This window comes from Arctopsyche grandis, chromosome 6 (assembly GCF_051622035.1).
Source record: "Arctopsyche grandis isolate Sample6627 chromosome 6, ASM5162203v2, whole genome shotgun sequence".
Taxonomy (NCBI): domain Eukaryota; kingdom Metazoa; phylum Arthropoda; class Insecta; order Trichoptera; family Hydropsychidae; genus Arctopsyche; species Arctopsyche grandis.
In genome coordinates, this window is record NC_135360.1 from 9,516,688 (window position 1) to 9,535,592 (window position 18,905).

At 30.3% G+C, this 18,905-nt stretch overlaps 4 protein-coding genes across 6 annotated transcripts; 3 read left to right on the plus strand and 1 right to left on the minus strand.

The window, feature by feature from the left end:
- Positions 1-1,828: 1,828 nt before the first annotated feature.
- Positions 1,829-3,837, plus strand: LOC143913186 (uncharacterized). The gene is made up of 7 exons (XM_077432831.1): positions 1,829-2,422; positions 2,508-2,575; positions 2,659-2,824; positions 2,902-3,032; positions 3,121-3,181; positions 3,268-3,370; positions 3,494-3,837. The coding sequence occupies exons 2-7, from the start codon at positions 2,515-2,517 to the stop codon at positions 3,737-3,739; spliced, it is 768 nt and encodes a 255-aa protein (XP_077288957.1). The 5' UTR covers positions 1,829-2,422; positions 2,508-2,514; the 3' UTR covers positions 3,740-3,837.
- A 3,335-nt stretch (positions 3,838-7,172) lies between these two features.
- Positions 7,173-9,844, minus strand: LOC143913187 (uncharacterized). Of its 3 annotated transcripts, none has more exons than XM_077432835.1 (6): positions 9,803-9,844; positions 8,276-8,359; positions 8,072-8,198; positions 7,836-7,988; positions 7,610-7,761; positions 7,173-7,517 (listed from the first exon to the last, which is right to left on the minus strand). In XM_077432835.1, exons 2-6 carry the CDS (start codon positions 8,329-8,331, stop codon positions 7,253-7,255), a joined length of 753 nt encoding a protein of 250 aa, XP_077288961.1. In that variant the 5' UTR covers positions 8,332-8,359; positions 9,803-9,844; the 3' UTR covers positions 7,173-7,252. The 3 variants fall into 3 exon arrangements, with proteins under 3 accessions (XP_077288961.1, XP_077288959.1, XP_077288958.1); XM_077432833.1 differs by having other exon boundaries at positions 9,719-9,844; XM_077432832.1 differs by having other exon boundaries at positions 9,764-9,836.
- A 1,519-nt stretch (positions 9,845-11,363) lies between these two features.
- On the plus strand, positions 11,364-13,536 carry Hacd1 (3-hydroxyacyl-CoA dehydratase 1). The gene is made up of 4 exons (XM_077432836.1): positions 11,364-11,536; positions 12,644-12,767; positions 12,859-13,088; positions 13,166-13,536. Exons 1-4 carry the CDS (start codon positions 11,448-11,450, stop codon positions 13,434-13,436), a joined length of 714 nt encoding a protein of 237 aa, XP_077288962.1. The 5' UTR covers positions 11,364-11,447; the 3' UTR covers positions 13,437-13,536.
- Positions 13,537-15,707: 2,171 nt separating this feature from the next.
- LOC143913189 (uncharacterized) lies at positions 15,708-18,290 on the plus strand. The gene is made up of 7 exons (XM_077432837.1): positions 15,708-15,841; positions 16,207-16,379; positions 16,456-16,627; positions 16,718-16,878; positions 16,957-17,125; positions 17,209-17,366; positions 17,440-18,290. The coding sequence occupies exons 1-7, from the start codon at positions 15,808-15,810 to the stop codon at positions 17,971-17,973; spliced, it is 1,401 nt and encodes a 466-aa protein (XP_077288963.1). The 5' UTR covers positions 15,708-15,807; the 3' UTR covers positions 17,974-18,290.
- The last annotated feature ends 615 nt before the right edge of the window (positions 18,291-18,905 follow it).

The following is an 18,905-nucleotide window of genomic DNA, read 5'->3' on the forward strand; positions in this document are numbered from 1 at the left end:
CACACCTGTTCCCTTCACATCTAAATCTCTTATAATGAAACAATTCGTCATATCAACAGGTGCGAATTACGTGTTACAAAATATGGTTCTCCTGTTAGTATCGTCCGTGAAATGTACCTAAGTGTTGCACCTGCAGGCTAGCGTATTAATTTAAACTGATTAATCTTGTCGGCGCGTATCGCTTAATTGACTTTTATCAGCAATTCAACAACTTATTTAACAATCAAAATTAATGATAGCATCTGAAATGCGTACAATCGTACGATTTGTGACAGTGGAATTCATGACGTTAAAACGAAATAATTACCCAAATTTTAACCTCAGCTGGTGAAATTTTTATTCTTGCATATCTAATAAAGTCCTAATTGACTTCTAGTTAGAAATTTTGTACATATTTATATATTTTGTAGCAGACCAAACTATAGTGATGTCAAGCTATCTACTGAACTAGTGTGTTTTATAGGGGTGACCATAAAAAAAGTCGAAAATGTTCGTTTACCATGCATACATATGAAAAACGGTTAGTATATATATCAGTGGCGTGCGGTAAAACTCTCTCACCCTCCGTCGTACATCCTCACTTAATTTGCGCGAGCAGGATACAACAGGAACAAGAGAAACAGGCTTTTCCTCCCGTATCCAGCGCGCGCACATCAAACAAGGCTGTATGACAAAAAGAGAGATAATTTCACCGCATGCCACTGATATATATTATATATACATAGTACCGTTTACCATGCACCCTTTTTTATTGATCTTTCCACTCAAGATCTTTCGATTTTCGATCTTTGCAATCCAATATTTGGTTTTTCGATCTTTTCACTTTCGGTGCCGTGAGGTAGACCCGTTTTATAGATACTATAGATCTAGTGAATCTACTGAAAAAGTATGTATTATAGCACAAGGGTATCTAACCTTTTTGAGGATAGGAGCTACTTTTCACCTAAATTTTCATGGTGATCGACTTTTAAAAGAATCTTATAAGGATTTTGGTTTTTTTTTAGTTTTAAAAATTAAAAATATTCATAAATTTTCTTTTGAAGTATTTTTCTAGATTCAATTAATTTCAATTGTGTCAATGCAACGTTTTCGATTGGAAATTAAATCAACTGTTGTCCAAAATTTCCTATATCCATTGAAAAATCATTGCGATGGTTATTGCATTGAATATTATTTTCATTCATATTTATAAAGTTGAACATTATTTTCATTCATATTTTTTAAGTTTATAAGTTGATGATAAAAAGCTGCAAAATTAGTGGAAGTCATTAAAGCTAGTAAAGCTTTGTTAAATTGATTCAACATTTCTTGTTTTTAAAGCCATTTCTTGTTTTTAAAGCCATTTCTTGTTTTTAAAGCCATTTCTTGTTTTTTAAAGCCATTTCTTGTTTTTAAAGCCATTTCTTGTTTTGAAGATAGGTTGCATTATAATCCTTTCTATCAAATATAAATGTTCTTATTTCAGACAAAAATTCTCAAACCTAACAAAAATAAAGTAACTAATCTATTTCATTGTGAATCACCAAACACATCTATGTCTTAACTTCTTCCAAAATAATTAAAATATTTCTTCTCTGAAACGCTTTAAATCTTATTAACAAATTTAAATATTTCTTCACATTGCTATGTACGAAAAAAAATCTGAAACTTTATCGCACGTACCTTAAACGCCATTACTATAACGTCTCCAGTCCATTGTCGATGTTCTTTAAAAATCACTTCTAATGTCTACTATTTACTAATAATGTTATTATTTTGAAAAGATTTTATATATAGTTTTTATTAATTAATTTATTTTTTTAATTGTCAGACCATTGTGGCATTACAGGAATTCCTAATGCGCCACAATGGTCAAAAAATATAACACAAAAAAAACAAAATTTTGGCTTAAGGAGTATTTCCCAGATATTCCAAATCCAGTTTCATAGAGTAAAATACAAATTTCTTGCCGTCGTCATACATAAGCATAATTCACATATACATACATACATAGAATTTCAGATTTGTTCTGCTTTAAAAATATGTTGAAACTTCTACGATTAATGTGATTTTTATTTACTGAATTAAATCACTATGAAATTTTATTTGCCAATTCAATCACTATGAACAAATTGTTAAGATAAAAAAAGTTGGTTTCATCTAAATATGTACATTATATTAGTCTTTATATGCGTACAACTTCATAGATATTATCTTTTTTGACATACAAGTTCACTTTACATTCATCAGTGTTGATAACGTTAACTCTAATGATATGGTACTGACGACACATGTTTTTGTTACAATTGTACATAAATAATACAATTTTTCCTGATTTTTATCCTTATCAATAAAGGGTATATATATTTGACTAAATTCGATAGAACGTTACAGTAGATCGTTTGATTTCATTGCTAAGTGTTGTCGACAATCAAAACAAAAGGTTTGCCAATATTTTATTTTTATTTTCTTTTGTTTAATATATCTATGTGTTTTCCAATAAAAAACCACATTATAATCATTTTCAGAAAGAAAATGAAGTTCATCATACTTTTATGCTGCCTTGTGGCAGTATCGTCTGCCATGAATGTCCAACGTTAGTATTAACTTTATAGAATTTCATCATTAATTATAAAAATAAATTTCCATTAATTAATTGAGATGTTTGTATCTTTAAAGAATTGGTCACAAAGCAGGAGAGAGCTTTTGAAGCTGAATTGATGGCCGCCGCTGAAAAGTTCAGAGATATTATAATCAACGGTGATCCTGAAAATGACATTCCAATCATGGACCCGTACACAAATGACACAGCGAGCTTTGAATTATCCGTACCAGAAACAGCAGAGTAATTGAATTTTAATTTTAAAATATTAACAAGAACATTAATTTCCATTGTTAATTTAATCAAATTTATATTTTCAGAATTGTAGCCAAGCTTTTCGGAGTAAAAATGGTAGGCTTAAAAGATTTTGTAGTGCACAAACTCAGTATCAACGTTCTTAGATTTAGATTGGACTTCAACTTCACTCTTCCAATCTTGGAAATGTCTGCAGGTATACTTGTTTTCAATTTATCAATTTATTGCAAACACTATTGCATACTAGAGTTTGTAATATAATTTCTTTGTATTTTTTTTAACAGATGATTATGATCTTGATGGAAATATTGCAGGCACACCACTTTTCGGTAAAGGAAAAGCAAGGTAAAATTTACAATCAATATTATTATAATATTATGAACCGTAAAAATATCATTGTTTCTAATGCAAATATACTATTTATTCTATAGAGTGGCAATAACAGGCATTAAAGCTTCTGGATATGCAGTTGTTTCAGTCTCACAAATGACTTTGAAAGAATTCAAATTGGTTCTTGGTATCAAAGAATTCCAGGTATTTCTCTTTCCATATTATATGTAATTTATAAGGATAATTTAAAAATATTTCTCCATAGTTAAATCAACATAAGATATGATAAAATTACAGTATGAAATTCGAATTATTGAATTATTTCAGTCTGACATACAAGGATTGCTCGGTGGTGGGGATGTGAGTATCTTCATCAATGAAGTTCTACAAACCTTAGTTCCATCTCTGATCAACGATAATCAAGAGAAAATTACCAACTTCATCGAGAAGAAAGTTTTAGAAAGGGCCAATAGCATGCTATCAGGACCGTCGAATGACATCGATATTTCACACATGATAAAAAATTTCCATAGCATGACCGGTCTGTTCCTAAAAAATCTAATGAATTATTAATTCAAAATTAATAATTATAATTTTATTTAATCAATGACAATAATTAACTATAAGAATATAAATTATTTTGTTTTAAAAATAAAAACGTATCTACAAATATGAAATCTTTTATTTACCTATATAATATACATTAATATAAATTTTAACACATACATATTTGACCAGTCTCCGTGACGGGCCCGAATGTGAAACGCTCGAAAACGCAAATATCGGAAGGCAAAGATCGAAAATCGAATGATCTTAAGTCGAAAGATAAAAAAGGGTGCATGGTAAATGGTACATACTCACTTAATTTTCGAGAGCAGGGTACAACAGGAACAAGAGGAACAGGTTTTTCCTCCCGTATTCTGCGCGCGCACATTAATATTTTGCATGCGCCAAAAGGGAGACCAGTATAAAGCGTGAGGGCAGATCTATGTATTATACATCTATGGGCTTTAGGTGTTCTTTTGTTGTCGAGTGACATTCTGTCCACGGACAGATCTAAATAATTTTAGTATCAGTCGTATTTGACGCTTGGTGCTCGACGTATGTCCGATAAAAACTTATCTGTTTGTTTATATTACTCGCAATATGGGCAAGCATCGGTAAAAATAGCACAATACATTCAAAAACACACAATAAACAACATGGGATACATTTTTATAAGTAAATTGATCCGATCGTATTCCGTGCGATGTAGCGTATTTTTAGAGACGTACCGCGTAAAATTGACAACAATTATTTATTCGTAAGGGCCCATCTATTCTTATTACATCTCTCTGTTTATAGTAATATACGTTTAAAATTAATTAATTATTTTGTTTTAGAAATATTAAAATAAAACATTCAAATTAATTTTAACAAACCGTACAAATAGGCATTTTAATAGGCATAGAAAAGTTTTTTTGAAAAATTTTATTTTACACATTCTATTTCTTCTTCTTGGCACTTTTCTTTTTTGATTCCTTTGCAAGCTTAGCGGCTAATCTACGTCTCACCATAAGACCTCTCCACCACGCTTGCAATACAATTGCACTCCGTTGAAGAAGTAACTCACGCTCCAGTCTCTTATTACGTTCTTCGACAAACGTTAACCAATTATCAATATCTGTTTTATGATCTTCAAGCTATAATATAAAAAATACGAAATCAAAAATCTAAATCATTTGATTAATATTCCAAATGACTAAACAACAGAAACTATTTTCATCCAAACATTTTGATTGTATCAGTCAATTGTAATAAATAAAAACAACACATTGTAATCAAATGCGATAGCAAAATGACAATAATAAAAAAATATTTATCACAAAACAATGTTTCAATAATAACAAGTATTAATTATTATTTTACACAATATCATATGTTTAGTATTACTATAATTGGGAATACATACCAACTTTTGCAATGCCTTCGTTTTCTGACTTTGTATTTCTCGCATTGTTTTCATCTCACTAATTTCATTATCAATTTGTTCCGATTCTTCTTTGTATTTAATTTTCCAATGTTCAATTTTATTCGACAGTTCCTGTAATTTAAATACCCAATACAAAACTATTTTTTGAAGCATAAAACACTTAGAAATTTTACTCACCTCGATGGTCTTATTCATATATTTTTCAATTTCTTTGTTAATTTTTGTGTCTTGTTCAATTTTCTCTTTCATTTCGGTCAAACTGTCCGATAATGATTTTTCCGTTTGATCAATTTTCAATTTGTGCTGATCCATTCGAGCATTTTGCCATTCTATCACATAATTCTTTTTAATTTTGCAATTCCACTTCTCATCCTACAATGAGATTTTTTCAACAATAAAATTCAAAAAAAATCTACATAAATATTACAAAGCATTGAAAGCTATAAATTACAGCGAGTTCATCTCGCAGTTTATGAATCTGTAGATCACAATTTTGCAATGTGGTTTTATTAAGACGTGCCTCGGTACGTATTTGATCCTGAAGATTTTTTAACGAACTGTAAAAATTTAATCCAAAAGTTTCATTTTTGCACATATGTATTACTAATCATCAAAATTATCATTAAATTAAACCTCCTATTTTCATTGTGTTGTAAATCTAATGCCAAAGAATGATATGCTTTAGCAGCAATATCAGACAATTCAGCTAGTAGCGATGCAAAATTTGTATTCTTGTTCAAATCCAAATATACCTTAATTATCACCTCAGTGAGATAGTCTCTAAAAAATTTTAAATATTATATATGTAATAAATTATGTTACATTTATTTCTTATAATATTTATCTTTTTAATAGTACCTATCGCCGTTTACTTTTGCAATTTTATGATTGTCACTGGCCAGTTCTGCATAGTTGATTTTCTCCAGTTGATCATCAGGTGATTTAACATCACATTCATTTGACATTTTCAACTTTAAGTCTTTATTGCATGACCCTAAAGTAAATAACAACATAAAATTATCAACAATATCTCTACATACCGGATCAATCTTTCACAATTACATAGTATTAATTTTTGCAAATTGTTATGAAATAATTGTGTAATAAATAGCAAATAACATTCACTTTTTCATAAGATTTAATCTACTTACACAATATAAGCATTTGTCTAATACCATCTTCGAGTGCACATGCTAAATATCTGCTGTCTTTTTGTGTTAATCTGGAAAGAATTACATATAAATATTGAATCATATTCAATACCTTCATAATTTTTTGCATTATTGACAGTATTTATACATATGTACATACTTAGATCTCTCTACTTTCGATAAAAACTCATTTCTCTCGTGATCCAATTGAATATCTACATCGGAATGTAGAAAGTTATCGAAAGAACCAAAACTAGAAACCTATGTATTTTAATTTAAAAATAATTAATAAATATATCAATTAAAGCCTATAATACAACATGAATTCAATGTGTATACATACATTTGTACTACATTCGTCTGTGTTATTATAATCATCTTTTGATTTTTCCTGCGAACATTTGTCTTTTTCATTGTTCATCTTTTTATATTGATTTTTTTGACGATAAAACTTTTTTCTATACGATTTTATATCTTAAAAATATTATAAATTGACTCACAATAATCAAAGATACTGTATATCTGTATTTATTTATATACGTGTTTGTTTTAATTTGATGTACATGACGATTTCATTTATCAGACAGTATTTGTGTATACTATATAAAAATTTCATGTAAAAAAAAGTAAATTACCTTGATCACTAATAACTATTCCAGTATTGATTAAATATCTAAACTCGCTAATATCCTAGCAACTCAAATAGCTACATATTTGTTATTGACTAGTTTCCATAGTTATTACGTTCTATATACATATATCAACAAATAAATTTAATATTATATGTATGTCAGAGAAATGTAATATTTCTCTGTTATATGTATACTTACATAGTACATCCTTATATTACTACATTAAAGTTATATGCAATAAGAAAAATTTTCAATTAATAAAATTGATTTTGGTTTTAAAATTTATTCAGATTTTATCATACAAAAAAGTCAGCATATTATAAATAAACAATCAATATTGAGGAATAGCATAAATTTCTTGTTGCTGTTTAGCTTGCAGCCTCATATACTCGAGGGCCATCATTTCAAACTTCAGGGTATTGTGGAAACCAGACATGCTATTGTTAATTTCATCAATCTTATCTTGAAGAGCACTCTTCAAATTGTTTTCGATCACCTTCACAATGACGTTCTTGAACAATAAAGTGACAGTGTTGACGATGGAATTAGCCAACCAATCAGTCAAAATGTTTCCTGTCAATTTTACAGTTATCCTTCTGCAAATGGAAATGTTAATATAAATTCATAGTTTGATCATTATAACAATATTACTAAAAAAAAAATAATTGAATTCCATTTGAAAACATACCCAACATCGTGTAAATAAAATGCTTGCAAGTGGATTTCATTATTATTGAAGTCAATTATGAAATCGGCTACTCCTCCGAGTTTGGTAACTTTACCGACGACCCCACCTGTCGGTCCAATATTCATTACTTTTGCCAAGTAATTATAAGTGAACTGCAGAAGAAAATTGATGTGAACAAAACTCAGATGTAATTCAAGCCTAATTTCTAAAAGTTGATTTAACTCACTCCCAAATCTTTGAAGCCAAAGTCTCCTTTGATCCTAATAATCTTGTTTATGTATGCTACTGTGAAATCTCCGGCTCTGGCAAGAGATGATAAACCTGTCAGTTTACCTTTGGTCAACTCTAATTCACCATGGTATGTGATAAGCAACGGTCTCTATAGAACAAATATTAAACCATCTCATTGAAATTAATGATTACTACAAATGTACATTTTAAACTTAGTGTAAAAAAATTTACCACACTGAATCCGTCCTGTAGGTCGGGTATATCCATTGGCTCGAAGCCATTGTTCTTCAGGAAATCAACTATGTCAGGTATTATGTGGTCTATATATTCATTTAAGTTTGCTGTAACGAGTGCTCTTCTGAAAAAACATTAAAAATCAAAAATATGAGTAACGAAAAAATTGTTTTAAAACATATATTATGAAATTAAACTTACTCGCTAGCTTCTCCAAAGGCTGCTCCAACGAATAGGAACAGTAATAACAATTTCATTTTGACTTTTTTCAACAATCACGCTAGACTGCCAAATAAGAACAACATAAATTTTTAATTTCTTAATCCATATATAACAATATTTGAACTTTATCAATGTTGATTTTAATCAGTATTTTATCTCAATAACAATTAGAATGTACTGACTACTGTTGATTGATTAATTTTAAGGGTTTTGACACAAATGTAAGTTTAATTTTAAACATTTTCAGTTAAGTCAAAACATACCTAAGATTACATTTACATACATATGTTGTTACGTTAAACTATTAATGAAATAAAACACTTAAAATTTATAGTAATTACATGTTTATATTAATCGTATTATCGAGCGAATAATCTTAATAATCTCAAATCTTGGAACCATTTCCCTTATATTATAGCGAAAACTTGCCAAAAACCCAACTTCGCAATAGAATTTAAATTTTATTACTTTATTTCTATTCAGACCTTTATTACTAGATAGTGAATCTCATACTGCATAGTATCCGAGACTAGTTAGACAAGTTAGTTTTCATTAAATTACTAGCTGAACCCCGGCATGCGTTGCAATGCCATAATAACGCATGCAATTCCCGTTCATGTTCCCGTTCCCGTTCTCGTTCCCGTTCCCGTTCTCGTTCCCATTCCCATTTGTCGGAAAAAGCAGGTAGCGAACACATTTGAAATTATTGCGTTGCAATGACACTCATTCCCGTTTTTCCCGTTTCCGTTCCCGTTTTTTCCCGAATTTTTTTTCACAGTAATCTTCCCGGACATGCATGCAATAAATCCTGAAAGTTCCATCGTAATTGGCTGAGTGGTTTAGGAGCCTATTCGAGACACACACACACACACACACACACACACACACACACACACACACACACACACACACACACACACAGACATTAATTTATATATATATAGATTATATTAAGTTTAATCATTTTTCGTTTATTAGTTAAATTTTGTTTTCAGTATTAATTAAATTCGTATTAATTAAACGTTTTTGTGCAGAAGTAAATTTATAGTTTTTTTTCTATATGAGCCTGATTTGAAATATTAAATATATACATATATATTTGCGATAAATAAAATTAATACAACTGTTTATGTTTATGCATCTAATAAATAATATTGTTACTAACTTAAAAGTGACCGATAAAAAATTCCATTGCGAATTATTATATAAATAAGAGTCCTTGTGTATGTATAATAAATTCATAAAATAAACTTAATATTGATATTTAAAATACATATACATATATAAAAATAATCTTGACAACCTTGAAAATTTTAATTAATTTCGAAACAAATCCACATACAATAAAAAGATTGTATTGTATTATATTGCTTATGATATAATTATTTACTATGGATATGATATCAAATAAATTCATCTCACTGTCAAAAGGTTAAAGTAGTAAATAATAAGATAAATCTTACATACCAATATAGGCAGTATCTAATTATAAAATAAGAAAGTTACCCATAAGCGTGAATGATTAACGATTATACGACTGCATAAACCTAATTGATTCTAAAATTGAAATAGATAAACACAAAATACATGTAATATTAATTTGTGCCCACATGCATGTTGACAAGGCCATTGATTTTAGAGTGCGGTATTGTTTCATTACATTATTATTTTACAAAATGTACAATAAACATGCAATTGGCACTTTTTAACTGCTTTCAATTATATGTATAATTTTAATTGTAACTAGACGGAATTCTGAACTTACATATGCAATTAGTCCGAAAATTTGATCATATAAATCCTTTTTAAATGGGGGAACCGCTTTAACTATTAACCAGTGCACCCCAATATTCCCATAAAACATTTTATAAAAAAGTTTCTTTCCTATTTTTATTTTTTTACTTTCACTCACCTTGAAACCCTCAGATAATTATAATAGATATCGTTACCTTACTTTGAAAAAGTTCTAACTAACAGTTAAAGCAAGTGCAGTTAGAACCCCTTTAAAATTAGGTAACGATTAGTTAAAAGCAAATGTGAATTGTCAAAACTTTTTATGAAACTCAAGGTGACTACATATTTATACAATTTTTCGACTGTCAAATTTATAATTTTACAAAATTTAATTTACATTTTTCTCTCTTTACAATTTCTATCGTTATAAAAAAATAATTTTAACATAAATGGTGATTTTGGTTCAGTGATTCCCGTCGCACAGGAAAATTGCCGTACAGAAAATTGCTCAGCAAATGCTTTTTTACATTATCGACTACATATATGAAATTAGCATATTGATATTTATTTATTATTATTACAATAATAACAATACTAAAGACCGCTGTGACCTGACAGGTTACCCCAATGCGTCACAGCGGTTATATAATAAATTATACAAAAATAAAATTGTAGAAAATAAAATTAATAAAATAAAATTATACAAAAATAAAATTATGTAAAATACATTCATACATCTCATTCAAACAAACCAGTGTTGAATCTCATGAAGCTGACCAATTCATCAACACGACAATTAAACAAGTCAAGATGTTCCCCTATCACGTTGAGGAACCGGACAGCCTCCACAAGTAACGAGTTTCTGAAAGCAGACGTTCTTGTTACAATAAGTTGAAAGATTCGTCGATTACGCAGCGCTCTACCGGTCTCAGGAGCCCAAAACTTAAGCTCAGATAAAATCGAAGAATTGTCAACAACTCCATTTAAAACTCCAAAAAAGTATTTGGAAATGGCAACAATCCTTCTAAAAGCCAGAGAATCAAAGGCCAAGGTACCCTGCAGAAATGCTGTGGGAAATAAATATGGATAATACCCATACTTTCTCAAGTATAGGTAACGTAGATATTTCTTCTGAACTCTTTCAATCAATAGAGAGAATTTCGCCTCCTTGGGATTCTAATGACAGCGCCAAACTCCAAAATGCTTCTAATGAGAGAACAATAGAGTCCGTAACTTTATTTTAGATTTGATAATTATAAAAATCTCATGCCATGAAATACATTTTTTACGGCCAACTGATATGGGAGGGAGTGGCGCGCTCAATTATATCAACGTCACAAACGTCAGTTGCGGGTGGGCGGTCGGTGGTGTAGGTTGTGCTGTGTATTGATTATACATACAAAAAAAATATTTATCAATGGGTGGCAACGGCTCTAGTCGGTCGCGTGGTCCTCGACCTCTCATAAAAGCATATCTACTGGCATACAACCTCGCACAAACAGCAGGGTAAACTACCCCCTCTCACCCACACTCTTATTTTAATTCAACCCCTAACGTGTACCCTTTTCATACAAAAACTGGTGAAAAATCACCAACCGTTATTATGAATAAAAGGTTTGCCCTACCATAATTTTCACTTTTCTTAATCAGCTTTCACTACTTTCTATTCAATCTCGAGACCAGTTTATCAGTGGAGGGGATATCGTTCATACTAATAAGACTGTTTCATTATTTTTGCAATGCATAATTAATTTTCTACATGCCTATAATTATATATAGAACAAATTATTCAGTAACCGCATTTATAATAATATTTGTACATGTGTATGCATTTAAAATACATATATGTAGGTTTGGGTCAGTAAAAGAAAGCATACGTTTTACATATAAATTATATACTATTAACTTACTTAGATACTACCATGTATCAGATTGTATTATTGTACAGATTCAGCCTAGTAAGTCGAATAATTTCAGTGAAAATGTTTATGCTAATATTACAAACGTGTATTGCATTATCGAAGTGTCTCATCATCTTGTTTGAGAAATTGGAATTACTTAATCTTTTTTGTATTCAATAAAGCTATGAATATAATTGATAGCATTTTCCTTAGCGGTAACGATATATTATGCAAAGCGTATGCAAACTGTACACTTATATTTGAACCTTGGACTTGGTATTTTTTGTATGTATTTGCATACAATTATTTTCTAAATCGAAGAGGAAAAATAGTGAAGGTCAACCTTTTCAAAATCGCTTAAAAAGAAAAAAAAACACAAGTAATACATTTTGTATTTTGTATTAGTGAATTTCATTTTTTTTTGTTTTCATAGCAAATTTTATGTATCAATAATATATTATTATTATTTTGCCATCAATTTTGTATATTTTCTTATGCTAAACGTTTCAATTTCATATGATAATGTAATGCATATAGTATACTGATTTTTTGACCTTTAAAAATCGACATGTATAATTTATTGAAAAGGACAAATATTTCTCACCTTAATACAAAGTTCTCTTTTATTTCCATAGTATTCATGATATGCAGTCAAAATTTAAATTTATAACGTGATACTTCGACTGATAATACTTTCATATCTATATTTCAGATGGTCGTATATGCTATATCAATTAGTGTCATATTATTTAGTTAAAGATTTTGCTTCAAAATCAAGTTTATGGGACACAGTATGGTGGACATTGATGATTTTCCAAAATGCTGCAATTTTTGAGGTAATCCACTAATACCAACTAAATCCTACAATATGACTATGTATCTTAATCTTCATGATTATTTGATTCATTTCTTAATTTTCTTCTTTAGGTTATTCATGCCATAACTGGAATGGTCCCGTCGAATGTTGCAATCACACTGATGCAAGTTTACTCTCGAGTATTTGTTGTTTGTGGTGTTTTGCAAGCAACCAAAGCAGCACCTGCTGGTGCCGGACTACCTTTATCATTGCTTGCATGGTGCACCACTGAAATCATCCGATACGGATACTATTTCATGAATCTAGTCGGCGGAGTTCCCAAATTTCTAGTCTATCTCAGGTGTGATTCATTCAAATCAAAAAAAATTCAATTCATGTCATTTAAAATGTAACGTAATTGTGATTTTTCTTTTTTAGATATACTCTGTTCATCGCTTTGTATCCGTTGGGTATCACAGGTGAACTTCTCTGTATGTATCATGCTCAACGGGAAGTCGCCACCACTAAACAGTGGACAGTCTCGATGCCAAACACTTATAACTTCATATTCAACTATCAATACTTCCTGATAGGATATATGCTAACATACATACCTTTTTTCCCAATGTTATATGGCCATATGTTTGCACAAAGAAAGAAGATACTCGGTGGCGGTGGTGCAGTATCGCAATCCAAAAAGTCGAAATAAAATAAGTGTTACCATTTTTTTTTTGTTATGTGTGTATTTAATGTTAATAACGTATTTAAAAATAAAGTGAAAAATATTTTAATAAAATTTTCAATGAATGATTGTGGTTTTATTTAATGAATACCAAACGAGATTTGTAGATTTTGAAAATTTACAATTCATGATAATCGTTTTTGTGAGAGTTTTAATGCTCGTATCGGTGTGCAGATATTAGTATAATTTGCTGTCTTCCAATTAGAATCAGTGGCGTGCCGTGAAATTCTCCCTGTTTTTACAAGGGGAACAGATGACGTCATATCGAGTCCCCTTGTATCCTGCTCGCGCACACGTAAGTAAGGATGTGTGACAAAAACAGGAAGAATTTCACCGCACGCCACTGATTAGAATGTAACCCACGATAACAATACAAGTTCAAGTTCTTATGACCTTTCAACAATGTATTAAATTTAGACCTTGTATTGACATTGACAATTGTACCTACATATGTATGTATCAAACTGCATTAAATAATTGAATAGAATAATATGAAGTAGCAAAGTACATATTCAGTTGATATACAACTGATTATGTTTTCAAAATAAAATCTGTTTACTGAATCCATATTATATGTTAATTTGATTATTAATAGTCGTACGTAGGTAAGAATAATATGGTAAACGGATTATTGCCCAAATTGCGATCGCGCTCACGGCAATCGTTACCACAAAAATCGCGAATACGGAATAGTTAGCACTGGAGTTCTCGTTAGTACAATATTTTGATTGGTGGAGTTTTCCGATGCCAGATGTTCCGTGGTCGAGATTTTAGTAACGTGTGCGAGATCGCATTTTTCTGAATAATAATCGAACCAACTTTATGATGCTTAAGAAGCCTGTACACCCGAAACCTTAATTTTGTTGCCGTTCCTTTCTTCGATATATATATTGAGTGAATGCGACTGTTGCGCTTCGACCAGATGATACGTATTTTAAATCAAGGTTTCGTATTGTACAATTTTCTCCTCCAAAACTGGACCAATTTTTAAAAAAATTTCATCATCGGTATGAGAAAGATATTTTCTATGCAACTGTGCGCGTATTTTTTTTTTAAATCGACCGTTCAATAAGCACGCTGTACTCTTTTCGTGGGTGTAAAAAAGAGGCGATTTTATAGATGTTTGGCGGCTCCTAGCTCTTATAAAAAATAACTAATCAAATAAAAGCACAGATGCATGCCAATGGTGGATATCCATAGCATATTAAAAAATATTTTCTCTAGTGCCATAATTGAGGAAGGGAGAAGTGTAATACGTTTGTATGTACAAGGCGCTGGTGTCCAGCCCTCTTAATCGCTAGACGACGGTTCGGTGATTACTGGTCACAAATTACTCGTCACAAAGTCACTAAAATCTCTATAACGGAACATCTGGCAGCCGAAAAGTCCATCATACTAACGATAACTATCATAGTAACGAGAACTTGAGTGCCAAATATTGTGTATTCGCGATTTTCATGGCAAAAATTGTCTTTGTGACCACCCCAATGTGACGAATAGTCCAATTACCCTAGACGACATACTCGGCCTTTGTACATATACATACTTTGTTTTCAAAGGTACCTATGAAATGTTTCGTAAAAATCTACTTAATAAAAATGTGGATTTGATGAAAGTCAAGTAATAATAATTAATTAATAAATTGAGCAAACTTTTTCAAATCAAACTTACCAAAATGAAAAAGAAAACTATGATTTGTCTTGAAAAAAAATTCAACACCAAGTATATTATGCACAAGATTTATAAATATTTTTATTCTATAATAATTCGAAACATAAGATTTTTTGTTATAAGCAAATTAAACACGATCAAATCGTAACTACAGTGGGATAATAACTAAATATGAACTGAGAGAGAAATTCATATATATTTTATTCGAAAAGTTTATTACTCCAAAATTGTTTTCAAAATAATAAATTGATGTTTAACAAAAAAAATAAATATATTGTGTAAATATTGAACGACTCAAAGGGTGATAAAAGTATTATAAACATAATAATGCACTGTATATAGTTCCGACAGTTGGTCGGATAGTATAGTCGCATAGCATAGTCCGACAGTTAGTCGGGTACATATAGATATAAAAAAATTGTAAATTTATTTAATTATTCAATAAGCATTTTTATGAAGGCGAAAACGTTAAATTAGCAAAATTGTTTCGTTTTTAACATTTTTTGACGTTCATTAGCACGCTGGTAGTTGGTTGTGGTATGAGGTGCTACGGCCAACGTACCAGTAACAGTTCGTTACGTTTGAAATCAGAGGCTTGTCATATTTCTGTAACTGTCAGAGGAAAGTCGTCGAGTTTGTAGAGTAAAAACGAGGCATTGGCGCAAAGATGCAACCAAAACCGCAATTGCAACGAATTAACCGTTAGTTTAATTGAATTACATACACATTCTTATCATTGCATGCCCTAATTAAATTGCTAAATACCCGTCCGACGAGCGGTTTGTCAACTTCGTATTATTTTTTGCATGCGATTTATCAATGCCATGTTCAGTCTTAGAGTGAAAATATCACCTCAATCATTTTATTGTACAATAAAAAAAATTTGCGTACTGTGATAATTTTTATTTTGTAATTTTTATGATTGGTTTCAAATTATTACGTTTGTTTGTCATACATGTATAACATAAATAAAAATCTATGACACATCACTTACGTTATTCTTTTTTTTTATTGTGAATATTCAGTTGAATTCTCAAAATTTATTTATTTACATACATTTCAAAAGATGGCGATTCTCAAATGGAGGAACTGTTGACCGACCAAGGGAAGCTTATCAAATATCAGGAACAACTAGAAGCGCAATGTTTTCAGTTGAAGAAAAGTTGCCTCAAACAGCCGCAACAATTCAAATCAAAAAAATCAAATGCTATCAACATGCAAGCGACTTCCCTCGGAAATGTTAGTGCATATTTACATAATAGTTACCTTGTTTGTTCTAATTAAATTAATTCCTTGCTCACCTGCACTAATTTAGATAAGATTTCAAGCCAAAAGAATAAAATTGGAAAACATTTTGGCCCATCATTTACGTTACACTGGATATCAAGTCAAGCATTATTCATCAGACACTTGTCTTGTCGTATACGATGTTAGTGTGGTTGGAGAATCTGTCGCTCAATTTGCGATCAAAATGTGTAAAGTTCAAGGTAAAAAATTCATACTCTAATTCACTATGTATTATATTTTTTCAATTTAAAATCATTTCAATCACATTTTTATCATATTTTTTTTTACAGAACCGGATGATTGGGCTTTGAAGAAGTATCATCTCCCAATAGGTTTTTCCTTGGCTGCCATCAGTAACAAATATGCACCGATGACTAAAGAATATTTATGTTCAATACACCAAGCTTTGACTGCCCATTTCAACAGACTTTGGCAAATCAAATTGCTCAAAGTATGCAATTTTATTTAATTATTTTATTATTTGTATAGTTAGTGTTTATATCTATTGAATTAATGGATTAACTTTCAGGAAACGCTTCCAAAGTATGGTGATTTACAGCATTCCTTAGATGGTACTTATGTAGAACTCAGCCTCAAATTGAAACCTCAGAATAGTTCTGAACTATTAGATGTATCATTTAAACTTCAATATGATCCTTTTAAAACGAGGCCGTCAGATATCGAGATTACGAAATTTGGTATTGTTCATTACTCATTAACATTAATAGAGATGTATTTATTATACTTTTTGTATTTAATATAATGTTACGTTATTTTATAGGAATCACTGATACAAATAGTATGATTTTATTAAAAACTCAATTAAAACCGTTTCAATTGGCGACATTGCAAAGTGCATTCATATTAAGCTTTCAAAATGTAAATGATCCGTATACTTGCCTCACTGATCAGGATCTGACATACCACGATAGAAATATGGTAATTAAATAACTAATGATTTGATTCAATTTATTTGGCTATGTATGTATCATGTATTTTATTTCATTTACAGATGCCTTTTGATACTGAAAACATCAGATATCCAAATAGTTGGTCGGATAATGATGATGTTGAAGTGATTCAACATCACAGTAAAAAGAATGATAACTATTCAAATAATAAAGAATTCAAGAACGCATTTTCGAATGTGAACAACAAAAAAAGTCACCCAAAAAATAGAGACAGTTCTAGTGATGAAAGCAGTGATGGTTCAGAAAGTGACGAATCTGTTGAAGTTCAAAATAATAAAAATCGCAAAGAAAAAAAACAAAAAGTACGCAATAACTCAAAAAAAAATTCACCTCAAGAAAGTACTACAAGCAAAAATAAGAGAAGTGGAAATCGTGTTGCGAAAAATTCGAAAGTTGAAAAAGGTAAAACATCCAGAAAGGGCAAAAATTTGTCAACAACTTCTATGAGTACTTCGATCAATACTACTTTGGAAACTGATAAAGAAAATTCTCAATCTAAAAAGCAACGTGGAATTTCTAAAAATAATAAACGGCCTAATAAAGAAACAAAGAGGAAAACTCAAAAAGGCAAATAATATCAAAAGATATGCATTTACTAACTGGAATAGTATTACGCTTATTAATTAATAAAACAATCTATATGAAATAAATTCTTGAAATGAAGTGAAACTCACGTAATTTCAAGAATTTCAAGAAACAGCCAACAAACTGTCTACAATGTGTCAAATGTCAATATGTCGAACTTTCAAACTGTCAACAATGTGTTTTTTATACAAATTTAAAAAAAATAGGTGGCTGTTATATCGGGTTTTTATATATTTTTTTCATCAGCAATACATTTGATATTTTTTTTTTTCTATTTTATGTAACTTTAAAATATATTTTATTTTGTAAATACATTATTGGACTTTAATTTTTTCTACCCTCTTCTTATTTCGCTTTTTCGTCTGACGAAATTTTTTAAAATTAATGCCTCACCGCTTTAAACCTAATACTATGCATAATATCAGGAATTTTATTATTGTAATAATCGTACTTCATTAATAGTCATAATTTAGTCAATAAAGGCAAACTGAAATTCTTTTTATATATGTAGTTTTAAAATGGTATAATTTGGGAGCAACTTTGGTAGTACAATATTAGATTTAAGTTGTCATTAAACTGAAATGGTTAATAGCCTTCATAGTAGATAAATTGATTCAAAAAGAACTTCCTGAAAAATACAGAGGTAGTTAAAACAGTAAAATTAATTATTACTATACTTTTTTAAAGAAAAGCCTGTTCCTCTTGTTCCTGTTGTATCCTGCTCACGCAAATTAAGTGAGTATGTACCGTTTACCAGTTTACCGTTTACCATGCACCTTTTTTTTATCTTTCGATTTTTGATCTTCGCCTTCCGATATTTGCGTTTTCGGGCGTTTCACATTCGGGCCCGTGAGGTAGACCTTTGGGTTTTCGGGCGTTTCACTTTCGGGCCCGTGAGGGAGACCCCCAAAAAACAACTACA

What these genes read in the sequence shown, in the direction of transcription:
- LOC143913186 (XM_077432831.1), top strand. Translation starts at nt 2,515, where the DNA reads ATGAAGTTCATCATACTTTTATGCTGCCTTGTGGCAGTATCGTCTGCC. An exon ending in GTCTGCCATGAATGTCCAAC is followed by an intron (nt 2,576 to 2,658) that starts GTTAGTATTAAC and finishes GTATCTTTAAAG; the next exon opens with AATTGGTCACAAAGCAGGAG. An exon ending in AATCTTGGAAATGTCTGCAG is followed by an intron (nt 3,033 to 3,120) that starts GTATACTTGTTT and finishes TTTTTTTAACAG; the next exon opens with ATGATTATGATCTTGATGGA.
- LOC143913187 (XM_077432835.1), bottom strand. Translation starts at nt 8,331, where the DNA reads ATGAAATTGTTATTACTGTTCCTATTCGTTGGAGCAGCCTTTGGAGAA. An exon ending in GCCTTTGGAGAAGCTAGCGA is followed by an intron (nt 8,199 to 8,275) that starts GTAAGTTTAATT and finishes ATGTTTTTTCAG; the next exon opens with AAGAGCACTCGTTACAGCAA. An exon ending in TTGGCTTCAAAGATTTGGGA is followed by an intron (nt 7,762 to 7,835) that starts GTGAGTTAAATC and finishes TTTCTTCTGCAG; the next exon opens with TTCACTTATAATTACTTGGC.
- Hacd1 (XM_077432836.1), top strand. Translation starts at nt 11,448, where the DNA reads ATGGGTGGCAACGGCTCTAGTCGGTCGCGTGGTCCTCGACCTCTCATA. An exon ending in AACCTCGCACAAACAGCAGG is followed by an intron (nt 11,537 to 12,643) that starts GTAAACTACCCC and finishes TCTATATTTCAG; the next exon opens with ATGGTCGTATATGCTATATC. An exon ending in AAAATGCTGCAATTTTTGAG is followed by an intron (nt 12,768 to 12,858) that starts GTAATCCACTAA and finishes TTTCTTCTTTAG; the next exon opens with GTTATTCATGCCATAACTGG.
- LOC143913189 (XM_077432837.1), top strand. Translation starts at nt 15,808, where the DNA reads ATGCAACCAAAACCGCAATTGCAACGAATTAACC. An exon ending in CAAAATGTGTAAAGTTCAAG is followed by an intron (nt 16,628 to 16,717) that starts GTAAAAAATTCA and finishes TTTTTTTTACAG; the next exon opens with AACCGGATGATTGGGCTTTG. An exon ending in CATACCACGATAGAAATATG is followed by an intron (nt 17,367 to 17,439) that starts GTAATTAAATAA and finishes TTTCATTTACAG; the next exon opens with ATGCCTTTTGATACTGAAAA.